Source organism: Bombina bombina, chromosome 4, assembly GCF_027579735.1.
Source record: "Bombina bombina isolate aBomBom1 chromosome 4, aBomBom1.pri, whole genome shotgun sequence".
Classification (NCBI taxonomy): domain Eukaryota; kingdom Metazoa; phylum Chordata; class Amphibia; order Anura; family Bombinatoridae; genus Bombina; species Bombina bombina.
In genome coordinates, this window is record NC_069502.1 from 869,971,095 (window position 1) to 869,990,461 (window position 19,367).

The 19,367-nt window shown below is 43.6% G+C and overlaps 1 protein-coding gene across 1 annotated transcript in view; it reads left to right on the plus strand.

The window, feature by feature from the left end:
- Positions 1-19,367, plus strand: part of LOC128658031 (uncharacterized) — a 72,806-nt gene that overhangs the window by 28,412 nt on the left and 25,027 nt on the right. Inside the window, exon 3 of the mRNA XM_053712477.1 lies at positions 19,002-19,115. Coding sequence (XP_053568452.1) covers positions 19,002-19,115 — 114 coding nt within the window. The remainder of the gene's footprint in view (positions 1-19,001; positions 19,116-19,367) is intronic.

A 19,367-nucleotide genomic window follows, 5' to 3' on the forward strand; every position in this document is an offset into this window, starting at 1 on the left:
GTGATCGCCTCGCCTTCCTACTCGTTGACACACATCGCAGGTGTTACAGTAAGTTCTAACGTCGGCGTGTACCCCTGGCCAAAAGAACGTGTGAGTAATGCGGTGTAGGGTACGGGTTACAGCTAGGTGGCCTGCTAAGGGGATGTCATGGCCTATCTTGAGGATTTCTTGACGGTATTTGTGGGGCACTACCAGCTGTCGCCTACGCTGTCCCCTTTTCTCTGTCCAGCGGTATAGTTTCCCTTTTTCCCATAAGAATGTTTCATTATCTGCCCCGCCCCCTCCGGTCTCTGCTCGTTCCCGGTACTTTTGTAAGGTCGGGTCAGTCTTAGACTCTGTCTCGAAAGCATCTGGGGTGTCCCAGGGTATGGGGCCTAACATGTCAGGCAATGTCGGGGTAGGTCTTACCTGTGTCTCCCGCACTGGTGAGAGTTCTCGCTCCGTCCGGGCTTGGGCCCGTGTAGTCACTGGGTCCGCCTCGTTGTTGCATACTGGAGCATAGGCAGAAGTCATGGGGCCCAAATCATTGCCCAGTAGTACTTCGGCAGGTAAATTATCCATTATGCCCACGTTCACAGCCCCCTTTCCCGCTCCCCAATCAAGATGCACTTTAGCTGTTGGAATTTTGTACACATCCCCCCCCGCCACTCTAACGGCCACAGTCTGTCCAGATCGCTTGTGCTCCGGCACCAAATGACTCTGTACCAGCGTGATAGTAGCCCCTGTGTCTCTCAATCCCTCGGTAGATCGCCCCTCGAGCCATACCTTCTGCCGATGGTGCTGGCGGTTATCTGAGGCAGCATATACAGGGTCCGCCTCGTGAAGCGGCCCCAAATATTCCTCCATAGGGGCCTCTTGGTTAACACAGAGGGTCCGGGCCGGACGATATGCCCCAGAGGGGTAATTGTAATTCCTGGGTGTCTGGTGCGTATTAAGGGGGCAGCTAGCCATGAAATGCCCTGGTTGCTTGCATCGGTGGCAAGTCGGTCTGGGACGCTCAGAGCTGTTATTGGGTGGTCCTGAGTGTCGGGCGGGCCCTGCGGGCACCGGGGCTCGGAATTCAGCACGAGGGGGTGCACGGTAAACCTCTCTGGGTTCGTGAAGACGGGAGTCATAATGTTCATCGGCCAATTTGGCTGCTTCTTCTAAGGTAGAAGGTCGCCTGTCTCGCAGCCATTCCTTCCCTTGCTGTTCCATGCCATTATAAAAATGTTCTAAGAGAAACAATTGTAAAATTTCCTCACCAGTCACCGCTTTACTTCCGCTCATCCAGTGATTTGCCGCTCTCCGCATTCGGTGCGCCCATTCCATATGGGTATCGTTAGGCTTCTTTTTCGTGCCCCGAAACTGTCGGCGATACGCGTCCGGAGTTACTGCGTACCGTCGCAACAGTGTCTCCTTAACTAGCTCATACTGTGTCACTTCCTCAGCACCCAGAGTACGAAAGGCTTCCAGGGCTCGCCCGGATAGTTTCCCAGACAATATCGTGGGCCACTCCCTGTTGGGAATCTGGTGCAGGGCACATTGCCTTTCGAAGTCCGCCAAATATTCATCAATCCCTGTCTCGCTCTCTAGGAAGGGTCGAAATGCCGCATAGGGTATCTTGGGCCTCCCAGCATTTTCGACAGGGATGATTACCTGCGGGGCTTCAGCATTGCGGTGTGCGTTCGCTAGGTTGAGTTCGTGGGCTCGAGTCTCTCGTATATCCTTGTCCGCTTCCGCCATCAACTGCTGTACCAACAACAGGTTACTGGTGAGTGTGCATGTATGTTGTGCTTGAGCGGTGTGGGTTACAAGTGAGTATGCACATATGTTGTGTCTGAGAGATACAGGTTACCGGTGAGTGTGCATGTATGTTGTGCCTGAGGGGTGTACGTTACAATTGGAGTATGCACGTATTTTGTGTCTGAGATATACAGGTTACAGGTTAGTGTGCAGATATGTTGTGCTTGAGGGGTGTGGGTTACAAGTGAGCATGCACGTATCTTGTGTCTGAGAGATACAGGTTACAGGTGAGTGTGCACATATGTTGTGCTTGAGCGGTGTGGGTTACAACTGAGTATGCACGTATATTGTGTCTGAGAGATACAGGTAACCGGTTAGTGTGCATGTATGTTTTGCCTGAGGGGTGTGGGTTGCAAGTGAGGATGCACATATATTGTGTCTGAGAGATACAGGTTACAGGTGAGTGTGCATGTATGTTGTGCCTGAGGGGTGTGGGTGACAACTGAGTATGCACGTATATTGTGTCTGAGAGATACAGGTTACAGGTGAGTGTGCACATATGTTGTGCTTGAGCGGTGTGGGTTACAAGTGAGTATGCACGTATATTGTGTCTGAGAGATACAGGTTACAGGTTAGTGTGCACATATGTTGTGCTTGAGCGGTGTGGGTTACAAGTGAGTATGCACGTATATTGTGTCTGAGAGATACAGGTTACAGGTGAGTGCACATATGTTGTGCTTGAGCGGTGTGGGTTACAAGTGAGTATGCACGTATATTGTGTCTGAGAGATACAGGTTACAGGTGAGTGTGCATATATGTTGTGCTTGAGGGGTGTGGTTACAAGTGAGTATGCACGTATATTGTGTCTGAGAGATACAGGTCACAGGTGAGTGTGCATATATGTTGTGCTTGAGCGATGTGGGTTACATGTGAGTGTGCACGTATATTGTGTCTGAGAGATACAGGTTACAGGTGAGTGTGCATATATGTTGTGCTTGAGGAGTGTGGGTTACAAGTGAGTATGCACGTATATTGTGTCTGAGAGATACAGGTTACAGGTGAGTGTGCATATATGTTGTGCTTGAGGGGTGTGGGTTACAAGTGAGTATGCACGTATATTGTGTCTGAGAGATACAGGTTACAGGTGAGTGTGCATATATGTTGTGCTTGAGGGGTGTGGGTTACAATTGAGTATGCACGTATATTGTGTCTGAGAGATACAGGTTACAGGTGAGTGTGCACATATGTTGTGCTTGAGGGGTGTGGGTGACAACTGAGTATGCACGTATATTGTGTCTGAGAGATACAGGTTACTGGTGAGTGTGCATGTATGTTGTGCTTGAGCGGTGTGGGTTACAAGTGAGTATGCACATATGTTGTGTCTGAGAGATACAGGTTACCGGTGAGTGTGCATGTATGTTGTGCCTGAGGGGTGTACGTTACAATTGGAGTATGCACGTATTTTGTGTCTGAGATATACAGGTTACAGGTTAGTGTGCAGATATGTTGTGCTTGAGGGGTGTGGGTTACAAGTGAGCATGCACGTATCTTGTGTCTGAGAGATACAGGTTACAGGTGAGTGTGCACATATGTTGTGCTTGAGCGGTGTGGGTTACAACTGAGTATGCACGTATATTGTGTCTGAGAGATACAGGTAACCGGTTAGTGTGCATGTATGTTTTGCCTGAGGGGTGTGGGTTGCAAGTGAGGATGCACATATATTGTGTCTGAGAGATACAGGTTACAGGTGAGTGTGCATGTATGTTGTGCCTGAGGGGTGTGGGTGACAACTGAGTATGCACGTATATTGTGTCTGAGAGATACAGGTTACAGGTGAGTGTGCACATATGTTGTGCTTGAGCGGTGTGGGTTACAAGTGAGTATGCACGTATATTGTGTCTGAGAGATACAGGTTACAGGTGAGTGTTCACATATGTTGTGCTTGAGGGGTGTTGGAGACAAGTGAGTATGCACGTATATTGTGTCTGAGAGATATAGGTTACAGGTGAGTGTGCACATATGTTGTGCCTGAGGGGTGTGGGTTACAACTGAGTATGCACATATGTTGTGTCTGAGAGATATAGGTTGCAGGTGAGTGTGCATGTATGTTGTGCTTGAGGGGTGTGGGTTACGAATAAGTATGCACGTATCTTGTGTCTGAGAGATATAGGTTGCAGGTGAGTGTGCAAGTATGTTGTGCCTGAGCGGCGTGGGTTACAACTGAGTATGCACGTATATTGTGTCTGAGAGATACAGGTTACAGGTGAGTGTGCACATATGTTGTGCTTGAGCGGCGTGGGTTACAACTGAGTATGCACATATGTTGTGTCTGAGAGATATAGGTTACAGGTGAGTATGCATGTATTTTGTGCTTGAGGGGTGTGGGTTACAAGTGAGTATGCACGTATATTGTGTCTGAGAGATGCAGGTTACAGGTGAGTGTGCATGTATTTTGTGCTTGAGGGGTGTGGGTTACAAGTGAGTATGCACGTATATTGTGTCTGAGAGATGCAGGTTACAGGTGAGTGTGCACATATGTTGTGCTTGAGCGGTGTGGGTTACAAGTGAGTATGCACGTATATTGTGTCTGAGAGATACAGGTTACAGGTGAGTGTGCACGTATGTTGTGCTTGAGGAGTGAGGGTTACAAGTGAGTATGCACGTATATTGTGTCTGAGAGATACAAGTTACAGGTGAGTGTGCAGATATGGTGTGCCTGAGGGGTGCGGTTTACAAGTGAGTATGCACATATATTGTGTCTGAGAGATACAGGTTACAGGTGAGTGTGCAAATATGTTGTGCTTGAGTGGTGTGGGTTACAAGTGAGTATGCACGTATATTGTGTCTGAGAGATACAGGTTACAGGTGAGTGTGCACATATGTTGTGTCAGAGATACAGGTTACAGGTGAGTGTGCACATATGTTGTGCTTCAGCGGTGTGGGTTACAAGTGAGTATGCATGTATATTGTGTCGGAGAGATACAGGTTACAGGTGAGTGTGCATGTATATTGTGTCGGAGAGATACAGGTTACTGGTGAGTGTGCACATATGTTTTGCTTGAGCGGTGTGGTTTACAAGTGAGTATGCATGTATATTGTGTCGGAGAGATACAGGTTACAAGTGAGTATGCACATATGTTGTGCTTGAGGGGTGTGGGTTACAAGTGAGTATGCATGTATATTGTGTCGGAGAGATACAGGTTACAAGTGAGTATGCACATATGTTGTGCTTGAGGGGTGTGGGTTACAAGTGAGTATGCACATATGTTGTGTCTGAGAGATACAGGTTACAGGTGAGTGTGCACATATGTTGTGCTTCAGCGGTGTGGGTTACAAGTGAGTATACATGTATATTGTGTCGGAGAAATACAGGTTACAGGTGAGTGTGCACGTATATTGTGTCGGAGAGATACAGGTTACAAGTGAGTATGCACATATGTTGTGCTTGAGGGGTGTGGGTTACAAGTGAGTATGCACATATGTTGTGTCTGAGAGATACAGGTTACAGGTGAGTGTGCACATATGTTGTGCTTCAGCAGTGTGGGTTACAAGTGAGTATGCATGTATATTGTGTCGGAGAGATACAGGTTACAGGTGAGTGTGCATGTATATTGTGTCGGAGAGATACAGGTTACTGGTGAGTGTGCACATATGTTTTGCTTGAGCGGTGTGGGTTACAAGTGAGTATGCATGTATATTGTGTCGGAGAGATACAGGTTACAGGTGAGTGTGCATGTATATTGTGTCGGAGAGATACAGGTTACTGGTGAGTGTGCATGTATGTTGTGCTTGAGCGATGTGGGTTACAAGTGAGTATGCATGTATATTGTGTCGGAGAGATACAGGTTACAGGTGAGTGTGCATGTATGTTGTGCTTAAGGGGTGTGGGTTACAGGTGCGTGTGCACATATGTTGTGCTTGAGCGGTGTGGGTTACAAGTGAGTATGCACGTATATTGTGTCTAAGAGATACAGGTTACAGGTGAGTGTGCATGTATATTGTGTCGGAGAGATACAGGTTACTGGTGAGTGTGCACATATGTTTTGCTTGAGCGGTGTGGGTTACAGGTGAGTGCACATATATTGTGTCTGAGAGATACAGGTTACAGGTGAGTGTGCACATATGTTGTGCTTGAGCGGTGTGGGTTACAAGTGAGTATGCACGTATATTGTGTCTAAGAGATACAGGTTACAGGTGAGTGTGCATATATATTGTGCTTGAGGGGTGTGGGTTACAAGTGAGTATGCACGTATATTGTGTCTGAGAGATACAGGTTACAGGTGAGTGTGCACGTATATTGTGTCTGAGAGATACAGGTTACAAGTGAGTGTGCACGTATATTGTGTCTGAGAGATGCAGGTTACAGGTGAGTGTGCACGTATATTGTGTGTGAGAGATACAGGTTACAGGTGAGTGTGCACATATGTTGTGCTTGAGTGCTGTGGGTTACAAGTGAGTATGCACGTATATTGTGTCTGAGAGATACAGGTTACAGGTGAGTGTGCAAATATGTTGTGCTTGAGCGGTGTGGGTTACAAGTGAGTATGCACGTATATTGTGTCTGAGAGATGCAGGTTACAGGTGAGTGTGCACGTATATTGTGTCTGAGAGATACAGGTTACATTTGAGTGTGCACATATGTTGTGCTTGAGGGGTGTGGGTTACAAGTGAGTATGCACGTATCTTGTCTCTGAGAGATGCAGGTTACAGGTGAGTGTGCATGTATGTTGTGCTTGAGGGGTGTGGGTTACAGGTGAGTGTGCACATATGTTGTGCTTGAGCTGTGTTGGTTACAAGTGAGTATGCACATATATTATGTCTGAGAGATACAGGTTACAGGTGAGTGTGCACATATGTTGTGCTTGAGCGGTGTGGGTTACAAGTGAGTATGCACGTATATTGTGTCTGAGAGATACAGGTTACAGGTGAGTGCATATATGTAGTGCTTGAGGGGTGTGGGTTACAAGTGAGTATGCACGTATATTGTGTCTGAGAGATACAGGTTACAGGTGAGTGTGCACATATGTTGTGCTTGAGCGGTGTTGGTTACAAGTGAGTATGCACGTATATTGTGTCTAAGAGATACAGGTTACAGGTGAGTGTGCATATATGTTGTGCTTGAGGGGTGTGGGTTACAAGTGAGTATGCACGTATATTGTGTCTGAGAGATACAGGTTACAGGTGAGTGTGCACATATGTTGTGCTTGCGGGGTGTGGGTTACAAGTGAGTATGCATGTATATTGTGTCGGAGAGATACAGGTTACAAGTGAGTATGCACATATGTTGTGCTTGAGGGGTGTGTGTTACAAGTGAGTATGCACGTATCTTGTCTCTGAGAGATGCAGGTTACAGGTGAGTGTGCATGTATGTTGTGCTTGAGGGGTGTGGGTTACAGGTGAGTGTGCACATATGTTGTGCTTGAGCTGTGTTGGTTACAAGTGAGTATGCACATATATTGTGTCTGAGAGATACAGGTTACAGGTGAGTGTGCATATATGTTGTGCTTGAGGGGTGTGGGTTACAAGTGAGTATGCACGTATATTTTGTCCTAGAGATACAGGTTACAGGTGAGTGTGCACATATGTTGTGCTTGAGCGGTGTGGGTTACAAGTGAGTATGCACGTATATTGTATCTGAGAGATACAGGTCACAGGTGAGTGTGCATATATGTAGTGCTTGAGGGGTGTGGTTACAAGTGAGTATGCACGCATATTGTGTCTGAGAGATACAGGTTACAGGTGAGTGTGCACATATGTTGTGCTTGAGCAGTGTGGGTTACAAGTGAGTATGCACGTATATTGTGTCTAAGAGATACAGGTTACAGGTGAGTGTGCACATATGTTGTGCTTGAGCGGTGTGGGTTACAACTGAGTATGCACGCATATTATGTCTGAGAGATACAGGTTACAGGTGATTGTGCACATATGTTGTGCCTGAGGGGTGTGGGTTACAATTGAGTATGCACATATGTTGTGTCTGAGAGATACAGGTTACAGGTGAGTGTGCATATATGTTGTGCTTGAGTGGTGTGGGTTACAAGTGAGTATGCACGTATTTTTTGTCTGAGAGATACAGGTTACAGGTGAGTGTGCACATATGTTGTGCTTGAGGGTTGTGGGTTACAGGTGATTGTGCACATATGTTGTGCCTGAGCGGTGTGGGTTACAACTGAGTATGCACGTATATTGTGTCTGAGAGATACAGGTTACAGGTGAGTGTGCATATATGTTGTGCTTGAGCGGTGTGGGTTACAAGTGAGTATGCACGTATTTTGTGTTGGAGAGATACAGGTTACAGGTGAGTGTGCACATAAGTTGTGCTTGAGGGGTGTGGGTTACAGGTGAGTGTGCACATATGTTGTGCTTGAGCGGTGTGGGTTACAAGTGAGTATGCATGTATATTGTGTCGGAGAGATACAGGTTACAAGTAAGTATGCACATATGTTGTGCATGAGGGGTGTGTGTTACAAGTGAGTATGCACGTATCTTGTGTCTGAGAGATACAGGTTACAGGTGAGTGTGCACATATGTTGTGCTTGAGCGGTGTGGGTTACAAGTGAGTATGCACGTATATTGTGTCTGAGAGATGCAGGTTACAGGTGAGTGTGCACGTATATTGTATCTGAGAGATACAGGTTACAGGTGAGTGTGCACATATGTTGTGCTTGAGCGCTGTGGGTTACAAGTGAGTATGCACGTATATTGTGTCTGAGAGATGCAGGTTACAGGTGAGTATGCATGTATATTGTGTCTGAGAGATGCAGGTTACAGGTGAGTGTGCACATATGTTGTGCTTGAGCGGTGTGGGTTACAAGTGAGTATGCACGTATATTGTGTCTGAGAGATACAGGTTACAGGTGAGTGTGCATATATGTTGTGCTTGAGGGGTGTGGGTTACAGGTGAGTGTGCACATATGTTGTGCTTGAGCGGTGTGGGTTACAAGTGAGTATGCATGTATATTGTGTCTGAGAGATACAGGTTACAGGTGAGTGTGCATATATGTTGTGCTTGAGGGGTGTGGGTTACAAGTGAGTATGCACGTATCTTGTGTCTGAGAGATACAGGTTACAGGTGAGTGTACAAATATGTTGTGCTTGAGCGGTGTGGGTTACAAGTGAGTATGCACGTATATTGTGTCTGAGAGATGCAGGTTACAGGTGAGTGTGCACGTATATTGTGTCTGAGAGATACAGGTTACAGGTGAGTGTGCACATATGTTGTGCTTGAGCGGTGTAGGTTACAAGTGAGTATGCACGTATATTGTGTCTGAGAGATGCAGGTTACAGGTGAGTGTGCACGTATATTGTGTCTGAGAGATACAGGTTACAGGTGAGTGTGCACATATGTTGTGCTTGAGGGGTGTGGGTTACAAGTGAGTATGCTTGTATCTTGTGTCTGAGAGATGCAGGTTACAGGGGAGTGTGCATGTATGTTGTGTTTGAGGGGTGTGGGTTACAGCTGAGTGTGCACATATGTTGTGCTTGAGCTGTGTTGGTTACAAGTGAGTATGCACATATATTGTGTCTGAGAGATACAGGTTACAGGTGAGTGTGCATATATGTTGTGCTTGAGGGGTGTGGGTTACAAGTGAGTATGCACGTATATTTTGTCCTAGAGATACAGGTTACAGGTGAGTGTGCACATATGTTGTGCTTGAGCGTTGTGGGTTACAAGTGAGTATGCACGTATATTGTGTCTGAGAGATACAGGTCACAGGTGAGTGTGCATATATGTAGTGCTTGAGGGGTGTGGTTACAAGTGAGTATGCAAGTATATTGTGTCTGAGAGATACAGGTTACAGGTGAGTGTGCACATATGTTGTGCTTGAGGGTTGTGGGTTACAAGTGAGTATGCACGTATATTGTGCCTGAGAGATACAGGTTACAGGTGAGTGTGCACATATGTTGTGCTTGAGGGTTGTGGGTTACAAGTGAGTATGCACATATATTGTGTCTGAGAGATACAGGTTACAGGTGAGTGTGCACATATGTTGTGCTTGAGGGTTGTGGGTTACAAGTGAGTATGCACGTATATTGTGCCTGAGAGATACAGGTTACAGGTGAGTGTGCACAAATGTTGTGCTTGAGCGGTGTGGGTTACAACTGAGTATGCACGCATATTGTGTCTGAGAGATACAGGTTACAGGTGATTGTGCACATATGTTGTGCCTGAGGGGTGTGGGTTACAATTGAGTATGCACATATGTTGTGTCTGAGAGATACAGGTTACAGTTGAGTGTGCATATATGTTGTGCTTGAGTGGTGTGGGTTACAAGTGAGTATGCACGTATTTTGTGTCTGAGAGATACAGGTTACAGGTGAGTGTGCACATATGTTGTGCTTGAGGGTTGTGGGTTACAGGTGATTGTGCACATATGTTGTGCCTGAGCGGTGTGGGTTACAACTGAGTATGCACGTATATTGTGTCTGAGAGATACAGGTTACAGGTGAGTGTGCATATATGTTGTGCTTGAGCGGTGTGGGTTACAAGTGAGTATGCACGTATTTTGTGTTGGAGAGATACAGGTTACAGGTGAGTTTGCACATAAGTTGTGCTTGAGGGGTGTGGGTTACAGGTGAGTGTGCACATATGTTGTGCTTGAGCGGTGTGGGTTACAAGTGAGTATGCACATATATTGTGTCTGAGAGATACAGGTTACTGGTGAGTGTGCATGTATGTTTTGCTTGAGCGGTGTGGGTTACAAGTGAGTATGCATGTATATTGTGTCGGAGAGATACAGGTTACAAGTGAGTATGCACATATGTTGTGCATGAGGGGTGTGTGTTACAAGTGAGTATGCACGTATATTGTGTCTGAGAGATGCAGGTTACAGGTGAGTGTGCACGTATATTGTATCTGAGAGATACAGGTTACAGGTGAGTGTGCACATATGTTGTGCTTGAGGGGTGTGGGTTACAAGTGAGTATGCACGTATCTTGTGTCTGAGAGATACAGGTTACAGGTGAGTGTGCACATATGTTGTGCTTGAGCGGTGTGGGTTACAACTGAGTATGAACGTATATTGTAGGGATGCACCGAAATGAAAATTCTGGACCGAAACCGATACGGAAAATTCAGGATGATCCTGGCCGAAAACCGAAACGAAACCGAATTTTTTTTTTCTTTTTTAACTACAGTGTGTGTGTAGCTGAGAGAGCTTGTAGGCGGGAAAGATCCAACAAATGGACATGGTCACTTGTACAGTAGGGCGTGATCTGCACTGAAACTGGAGCTTGAGCGGTGTGGGTTACAAGTGAGTATGCACATATATTGTGTCTGAGAGATACAGGTTACAGGTGAGTGTGCACATATGTTGTGCTTGAGCGGTGTGGGTTACAAGTGAGTATGCACGTATATTGTGTCTGAGAGATGCAGGTTACAGGTGAGTGTGCACGTATATTGTATCTGAGAGATACAGGTTACAGGTGAGTGTGCACATATGTTGTGCTTGAGCGCTGTGGGTTACAAGTGAGTATGCACGTATATTGTGTCTGAGAGATGCAGGTTACAGGTGAGTATGCATGTATATTGTGTCTGAGAGATGCAGGTTACAGGTGAGTATGCATGTATATTGTGTCTGAGAGATGCAGGTTACAGGTGAGTATGCATGTATATTGTGTCTGAGAGATGCAGGTTACAGGTGAGTGTGCACATATGTTGTGCTTGAGCGGTGTGGGTTACAAGTGAGTATGTACGTATATTGTGTCTGAGTGATACAGGTTACAGGTGAGTGTGCATATATGTTGTGCTTGAGGGGTGTGGGTTACAAGTGAGTATGCACGTATCTTGTGTCTGAGAGATACAGGTTACAGGTGAGTGTACAAATATGTTGTGATTGAGCGGTGTGGGTTACAAGTGAGTATGCACGTATATTGTGTCTGAGAGATGCAGGTTACAGGTGAGTGTGCACGTATATTGTGTCTGAGAGATACAGGTTACAGGTGAGTGTGCACATATGTTGTGCTTGAGGGGTGTGGGTTACAAGTGAGTATGCACGTATCTTGTGTCTGAGAGATGCAGGTTACAGGTGAGTGTGCATGTATGTTGTGTTTGAGGGGTGTGGGTTACAGCTGAGTGTGCACATATGTTGTGCTTGAGCTGTGTTGGTTACAAGTGAGTATGCACATATATTGTGTCTGAGAGTTACAGGTTACAGGTGAGTGTGCATATATGTTGTGCTTGAGGGGTGTGGGTTACAAGTGAGGGGTTACAAGTGAGTATGCACGTATATTGTGTCTTAAGAGATAGAAGTTACAGGTGAGTGTGCACATATGTTGTGCTTGAGCGGTGTGGGTTACAAGTGAGTATGCACGTATATTGTGTCTAAGAGATACAGGTTACAGGTGAGTGTGCATATATGTTGTGCTTGAGGGGTGTGGGTTACAAGTGAGTATGCACGTATATTGTGTCTGAGAGATACAGGTTACAGGTGAGTGTGCACATATGTTGTGCTTGAGTGGTGTGGGTTATAACTGAGTATGCACGTATATTGTAGGGATGCACCGAAATGAAAATTCTGGACCGAAACCGATACCGAAAATTCAGGATGATCCTGGCCGAAAACCGAAATGAAACCGAAATGGTTTTTTTCTTTTTTAACTACAGTGTGTGTGTAGCTGAGAGAGCTTGTAGGCGGGAAAGATCCAACAAATGGACATGGTCACTTGTACAGTAGGGCGTGATCTGCACTGAAACTGGAGCTCTATAAGGGAGAGCGTGGTTATAGCCAGACAACAATACGAGGTGGACATGTGTTTTGCTTTTGGGTGTAGTTATCCATGCGATGAGCGTGGCTGCACCTGATCGTCTCTCATCGTATCTCCGCCTAGTTCCTGGTTCGGGTCTCACACTGACCCGTCGGATTATATGTCCGGAGCCCCAAATGGAGTCTGCCTGTCACCTATCACCAGGACCACTGGACTTAGCTACAACCTTACGTGCAAGGTGGTTATAGAAAATTACTGTGCTTTTTTGTATACACTGTCTGGTGGGTGCTAATTTGTACCAACTGTGTGCGAGCTTGGGGCTTATGCTTATAAAGTGTGCACGCATATTTGCCTCAGGCGAATAGAATGTCTACGCACATGAGGCTGATGTATGAGCACTGTATATAAGGCTTAAAGATATTCACTATGTGTGCTTAGGGCTGTGTCTGATAATATCAATTGTTTATAAACATGTTACTTATCATCCTTTGATATTTGTATTCACTATTCAGAACTTTGGTTTCCTTCTCTGCTGGTTTCAAATATCATCATGTAATGGTACTTATGTGTGTGCTCTGTGTACCATGCCAGTGCTGTGCTGCTCACCTTATGCTAAGGATAGACATGTAACTCAATAGAACAGGGGGGGCTGTACATTTTTAGCCATTTTTGTCCTCTTTGGGCCGAAATTGGAATTGCACATTTTCGGCAGGCCCGAATTTTGGTGCATCGCTAGTATTATTCTTTATTTAGTTCTGTGTAACAGAATCAGATTTAACCATTTTTGTTTTGTTACCAATTATCAAAATAAAATATAGTCCTAGAAAACTATTATTATATGCAAAACAGTAAGTCAAGTAATGAACTCAAACAGCAGCTCTAGGCTGGCATCAAATTTAAAATATGCTACACAATAATTTTGCCGAAAATAAAAGGCAAAAAAAACGAAAACCGAAATAACAAAAAATGCTATTTTCGGCCGAAACTTTCTGCGGCCGAAATTTCGGTGCATCCCTAGTATATTGTGTCTGAGAGATCTAGGTTACAGGTGATTGTGCACATATGTTGTGCCTGAGGGGTTTGGGTTACAATTGAGTATGCACATATGTTGTGTCTGAGAGATACAGGTTACAGGTTAGTGTGCATATATGTTGTGCTTGAGCGGTGTGGGTTACAAGTGAGTATGCACGTATCTTGTGTCTGAGAGATACAGGTTACAGGTGAGTGTGCACATATGTTGTGCTTGAGGGGTGTGGGTTACAGGTGAGTGTGCACATATGTTGTGCTTGAGCGGTGTGGGTTACAAGTGAGTATACACATATATTGTGTCTGAGAGATACAGGGTACCGGTGAGTGTGCATATATGTTTCGCTTGAGGGGTGTGGGTTACAAGTGAGTATGCACGTATATTGTGTCTGAGAGATACAGGTTACAGGTGAGTGTGCATATATGTTGTGCTTGAGGAGTGTGGGTTACAAGTGAGTATGCATGTATATTGTGTCTGAGAGATACAGGTTACAGGTGAGTGTGCACATATGTTGTGCTTGAGGGGTGTGGGTTACAAGTGGGTATGGACGTATATTGTGTCTGAGAGATGCAGGTTACGGGTGAGTGTGCATGTATGTTCTCTGAGATACAATGGTTACAGGTGAGTGTGCATGTATGTTAGCTATGAGATACTACACTAGTTATAGATGAGTGTGTACGTATTTTGTTTTCTCATAGACAACATACGTACACACTCACCTGTAACCAGTGTATGTTGTCTATGAGATACGCTGGTTACAGGTGAGTGTTTACATATGTTGTCAATGATATTAACTGGATACAGGTGAGTGTGCACGTATGTTGTCTGATTTGCGCTGGTTACAGTTGAGTGCGCACATATATTGTTGCCTATGAGATACATACACACTTACCTGTAACCAGTGTATGTTGTCCATGTGATACTCTGGTTACTGGTGGGTCTTCTCATATGTAGTGTCTATGATACTTGGGTTACAGGTGAGTATGTGTACATAAGTTGTCTATGAGATACACAGATTACAGGTTACTGCACGTATGTTGTCCATGAGATAAACTGGTTACAGGTGAGTGTGTACGTATGTTGTCAATGAGATACTCTGGTTACAGGTGAGTGTGTACGTATATTGTCTATGAGATACTCTGGTTACAGGTGAGTGTGTACATATGTTGTCTATGAGATATGCTGGTTACAGGTGAGTGTGTACATATGTTGTCTATGAGATATGCTGGTTACAGGTGAGTGTGTACGTATATCGTCTATGAGATACTCCGGTTACAGGTGAGTGTGTACATATGTTGTCTGTGAGACGCTGATTACAGGTGAGTGTGTACATATGTTGTCTTTGAGATATGCTGGTTACAGGTATGTGTGTACATATGTTGTCTTTGAGATATGCTGGTTACAGATGAGTGTGTACATATGTTGTCTTTGAGATATGCTGGTTACAGGTGAGTGTGTACATATGTTGTCTATGAGATATGCTGGTTACAGGTGAGTGTGTACGTATATTGTCTATGAGATACTCTGGTTACAGGTGAGTGTGTACATATGTTGTCTATGAGATATGCTGGTTACAGGTGAGTGTGTACATATGTTGTCTATGAAATACTCTGGTTACAGGTGAGTGTGTACGTATATCGTCTATGAGATACTCTGGTTACAGGTGAGTGTGTACATATGTTGTTTATGAGATACGCTGGTTAAAGGTGATGTGCATGTAAGTTGTATATGAGATACTTTGGTTACTGATGAGTGCGCAAATATATTGTCTGTGAGATACGCTGGCTCTTGACAAAGGCTCACGTAGCTGAAACGCGTAGAAGTGGACCCTGATTTGCATTCAGTCAAATCGGCTAGCAGCTAGAGGAAGAAGCCGGTTTTGAAAATCACTCCCGGTAAGAAACCCATTTCATGAGAGGAGAAAATACACTCACTCAAAAGAAGTCAACAAGTCTATATTGACTGTTCTTCAACTCTATGGAACCATAGAGCAACTTTTATCAGGTCTAGTTAAGACAACAGCTATTCCCTAACTACGAGATTCCATATAACCTAAGGATATTGCTAACAAGCAGAGACCATAAGGTAAATTTGAACTATCATTCACATGACAGACCGGAGGTTTCTCACTAAGTCACTTTATTTAACGTTACTAATTAATGACTGACAACTGCAGCATTACTCACTAGCACATGTGCTTGAAATTTAAAGAGACATCACATTACTGGTCTCTGGATTTACCTGTGTATTTATTTTCTGCACTAAACTTCTACATTCTTCTGATTGGGATTTGGACATAATTATTTGGACATAATTATTAACACTTGGATCATTTGACGAACTATACAGTACTTTATCATTGACATTTTTTGATATTTTTTGACATTTTTTTCCTTTTTTTTTTTTCTTTTTTCTCTCCTTTTTTCCAAATGTTTGGCTATATATATTATATATATATTTTTCTCTTTATATACCACTTAGTGCCGCACAAATAGTTTTTATGTGTAACTAATATATTTTTTCATATGTAATTCTGTGATCTTATTTACCTATGCAATACTGTCACCATTCCACCAGCAATCAAAAAAATACTATAAGCTTAAAGGGACATGACACCCACACTTTTTCTTTCATGATTTAGAAAGAGAATGCAATTTTAAACATCTTTCTAATTTACTTATATTATCTAATTTGTTTTATTCTCTTGATATTCTTTGCTGAAAAGCATATCTAGATATGCTCAGGAGCTGCTGATTGGTTGCTGCACATAGAAGCCTCGTGTGATTGGCTCACCATGTGCATTGCTTTTTCTTCAACTAAGGATATCTAAAAAATTTAGCAAAATAAATAATAGAAGTAAATTGTAATGTTGTTTAAATTTCTATTCTCTATCTGAATCATGAAAGAAAGATTTTGGGTTTAGTGGCCCTTTAATCCTAACCCTTTACAAGGACATTTGATTTGATTTTATTATATCCGGATATATACTGTATATACATATATTTTTTTTAATCTTATTTTTATGATTAGTTTTCGTAAGAGTGTATATATATATATATATATATATATATATATATATATATATATATATATATAAACTTTGTACATATTTTATAGAACCTGGGTATATGCTTTTATTTTCCTAAGACCACTATTGTGTATATTTAAATAATATTTACACTTTGAGAATACACCTATTAACTGTCTATACTAAGTTTTGTCTATAATACTATTTACACATCCGGCTATTGCTTATCCAAAGTGGGTCCCCGAGGGGTCCTTCAATAGCTTATCAGCGCTATCCCCAAACTTATACATTATGTGAGATACTCTGATTATAGGTGTGTGTGTACATATGTTGTCTATGAGATACGCTGGTTCCAGCTGTGTGTGCACATATATTGTTTATGAGATACGCTGGTTACAGGTGAGTGCACATGTATGTTGTCTATGAGATACGCTGGTTCCAGCTGTGTGTGCACATATATTGTTTATGAGATACGCTGGTTACAGGTGAGTGCACATGTATGTTGTCTATGAGATACGCTGGTTACAGCTGTGTGTGCACATATATTGTTTATGAGATACGCTGGTTACAGCTGTGTGTGCACATATATTGTTTATGAGATATGCTGGTTATAGGTGAGTGTGCACATATATTGTCTGAGATACACTGGTTACAGGTGAGTGCACATGTATGTTGTCTATGAGATACGCTGGTTACAGCTGTGTGTGCACATATATTGTTTATGAGATACGCTGGTTACAGCTGTGTGTGCACATATATTGTTTATGAGATATTCTGGTTATAGGTGAGTGTGCACATATATTGTCTGAGATACGCTGGTTACAGGTGAGTGCACATGTATGTTGTCTATGAGATACTCTGGTTACAGGTGAGTGTGTACATATGTTGTCTATGAAATACTCTGGTTAAAGGTGAGTGTGTATGTATGTTGTCTATGAGATACTCTGGTTACAGGTGAGTGTGTACGTATGTTGTCTATGAGATACTCTGGTTAAAGGTGAGTGTGTACATATGTTGTCTATGAAATACTCTGGTTAAAGGTGAGTGTGTATGTATGTTGTCTATGAGATACTCTGGTTACAGGTGAGTGTGTACATATGTTGTCTATGAGATACTCTGGTTAAAGGTGAGTGTGTATGTAAGTTGTCAATGAGATACTTTGGTTACTGATGAGTGTGCACATATATTGTCCAATGTCTATGAGATACGCTGGTTACAGCTGTGTGTGCACATATATTGTTTATGAGATACACTGGTTATAGGTAAGTGTGCACATATATTGTCTGAGATACGCTGGTTACAGGTGAGTGCACATGTATGTTGTCTATGAGATACTCTGGTTACAGGTGAGTGTGTACATATGTTGTCTATGAAATACTCTGGTTAAAGGTGAGTGTGTATGTATGTTGTCTATGAGATACTCTGGTTACAGGTGAGTGTGTACATATGTTGTCTATGAGATACGCTGGTTACAGGTGAGTGGGTACAGATGTTGTCTATTAAATACTCTGGTTACAGGTGAGTGTGTACGAATGTCGTCTATGAAATACGCTGGATACAGGTGAGTGTGCACATATGTTGTCTATGAAATACTCTGGTTAAAGGTGAGTGTGTATGTATGTTGTCTATGAGATACTCTGGTTACAGGTGAGTGTGTACGTATGTTGTATATGAGATACGCTGGCTACAGGTGAGTGTGCACATATGTTGTCTATGAGATACTTTGGTTACAGGTGAGTATGTACAGAGGTTGTCTATGAGATACGCTGGCTACAGGTGTGTGGGTACAGATGTTGTCTATGAGATACGCTGGTTACAGATGAGTGGGTACAGATGTTGTCTGAGATACGCTGGTTACAGGTGTGTGGGTACAGATGTTGTCTATGAGATACGCTGGTTACAGGTGTGTGGGTACAGATGTTGTCTATGAAATACTCTGGTTACAGGTGAGTGTGTACGAATGTTGTATATGAGATACGCTGGCTACAGGTGAGTGGGTACAGATGTTGTCGATGAGATACGCTGGTTACAGGTGAGTGTGCACATATGTTGTCTATGAGATACTTTGGTTACAGGTGAGTATGTACAGAGGTTGTCTATGAGATACGCTGGCTACAGGTGTGTGGGTACAGATGTTGTCTATGAGATACGCTGGTTACAGATGAGTGGGTACAGATGTTGTCTGAGATACGCTGGTTACAGGTGTGTGGGTACAGATGTTGTCTGAGATACGCTGGTTACAGGTGTGTGGGTACAGATGTTGTCTATGAGATACGCTGGCTACAGGTGAGTGGGTACAGATGTTGTCTGAGATACGCTGGTTACAGGTGTGTGGGTACAGATGTTGTCTATGAGATACGCTGGTTACAGGTGAGTGTGTACTCACCTGTACAGGCAAGTGAACATGTATGTTGTGTCTGGTAGATGTGGGTTACAGGTGAGTGTGCAAATATGTTGTGTCTGAGGCGTAGAGTACAAACAACTTACACATACAGATATATTCTCACTCTACAGGCCGTATGGATGTGACGCCTTCAGATGGCTCAGCGTTTGAGCACGGAGGAGAACCGTATGAGTGTGATCACGTGAAGATTGAGGAAGATGAAGTTCCTATAAATACAGCTACAGGTGATTAGCGCATATTAAGTAAAGAGAAGATTCTGTGATGGTGGCATTTTGTCTCACGTAAATAAGTTATATTGGCTCAGATGGTTACACAGCAGAGTTGGTGAGCAGCTCTGGTTTATATGATTACACCATTAAGAAAGTTAAACCCTACAAACTATGGGATGGCCTGTAAATAGTTTATAAAAGCACAAGGCCGTATACCTCATTAGTACCATATTGCTGTGTAACCACGTCCAGTGTGAAGAAGTTGCT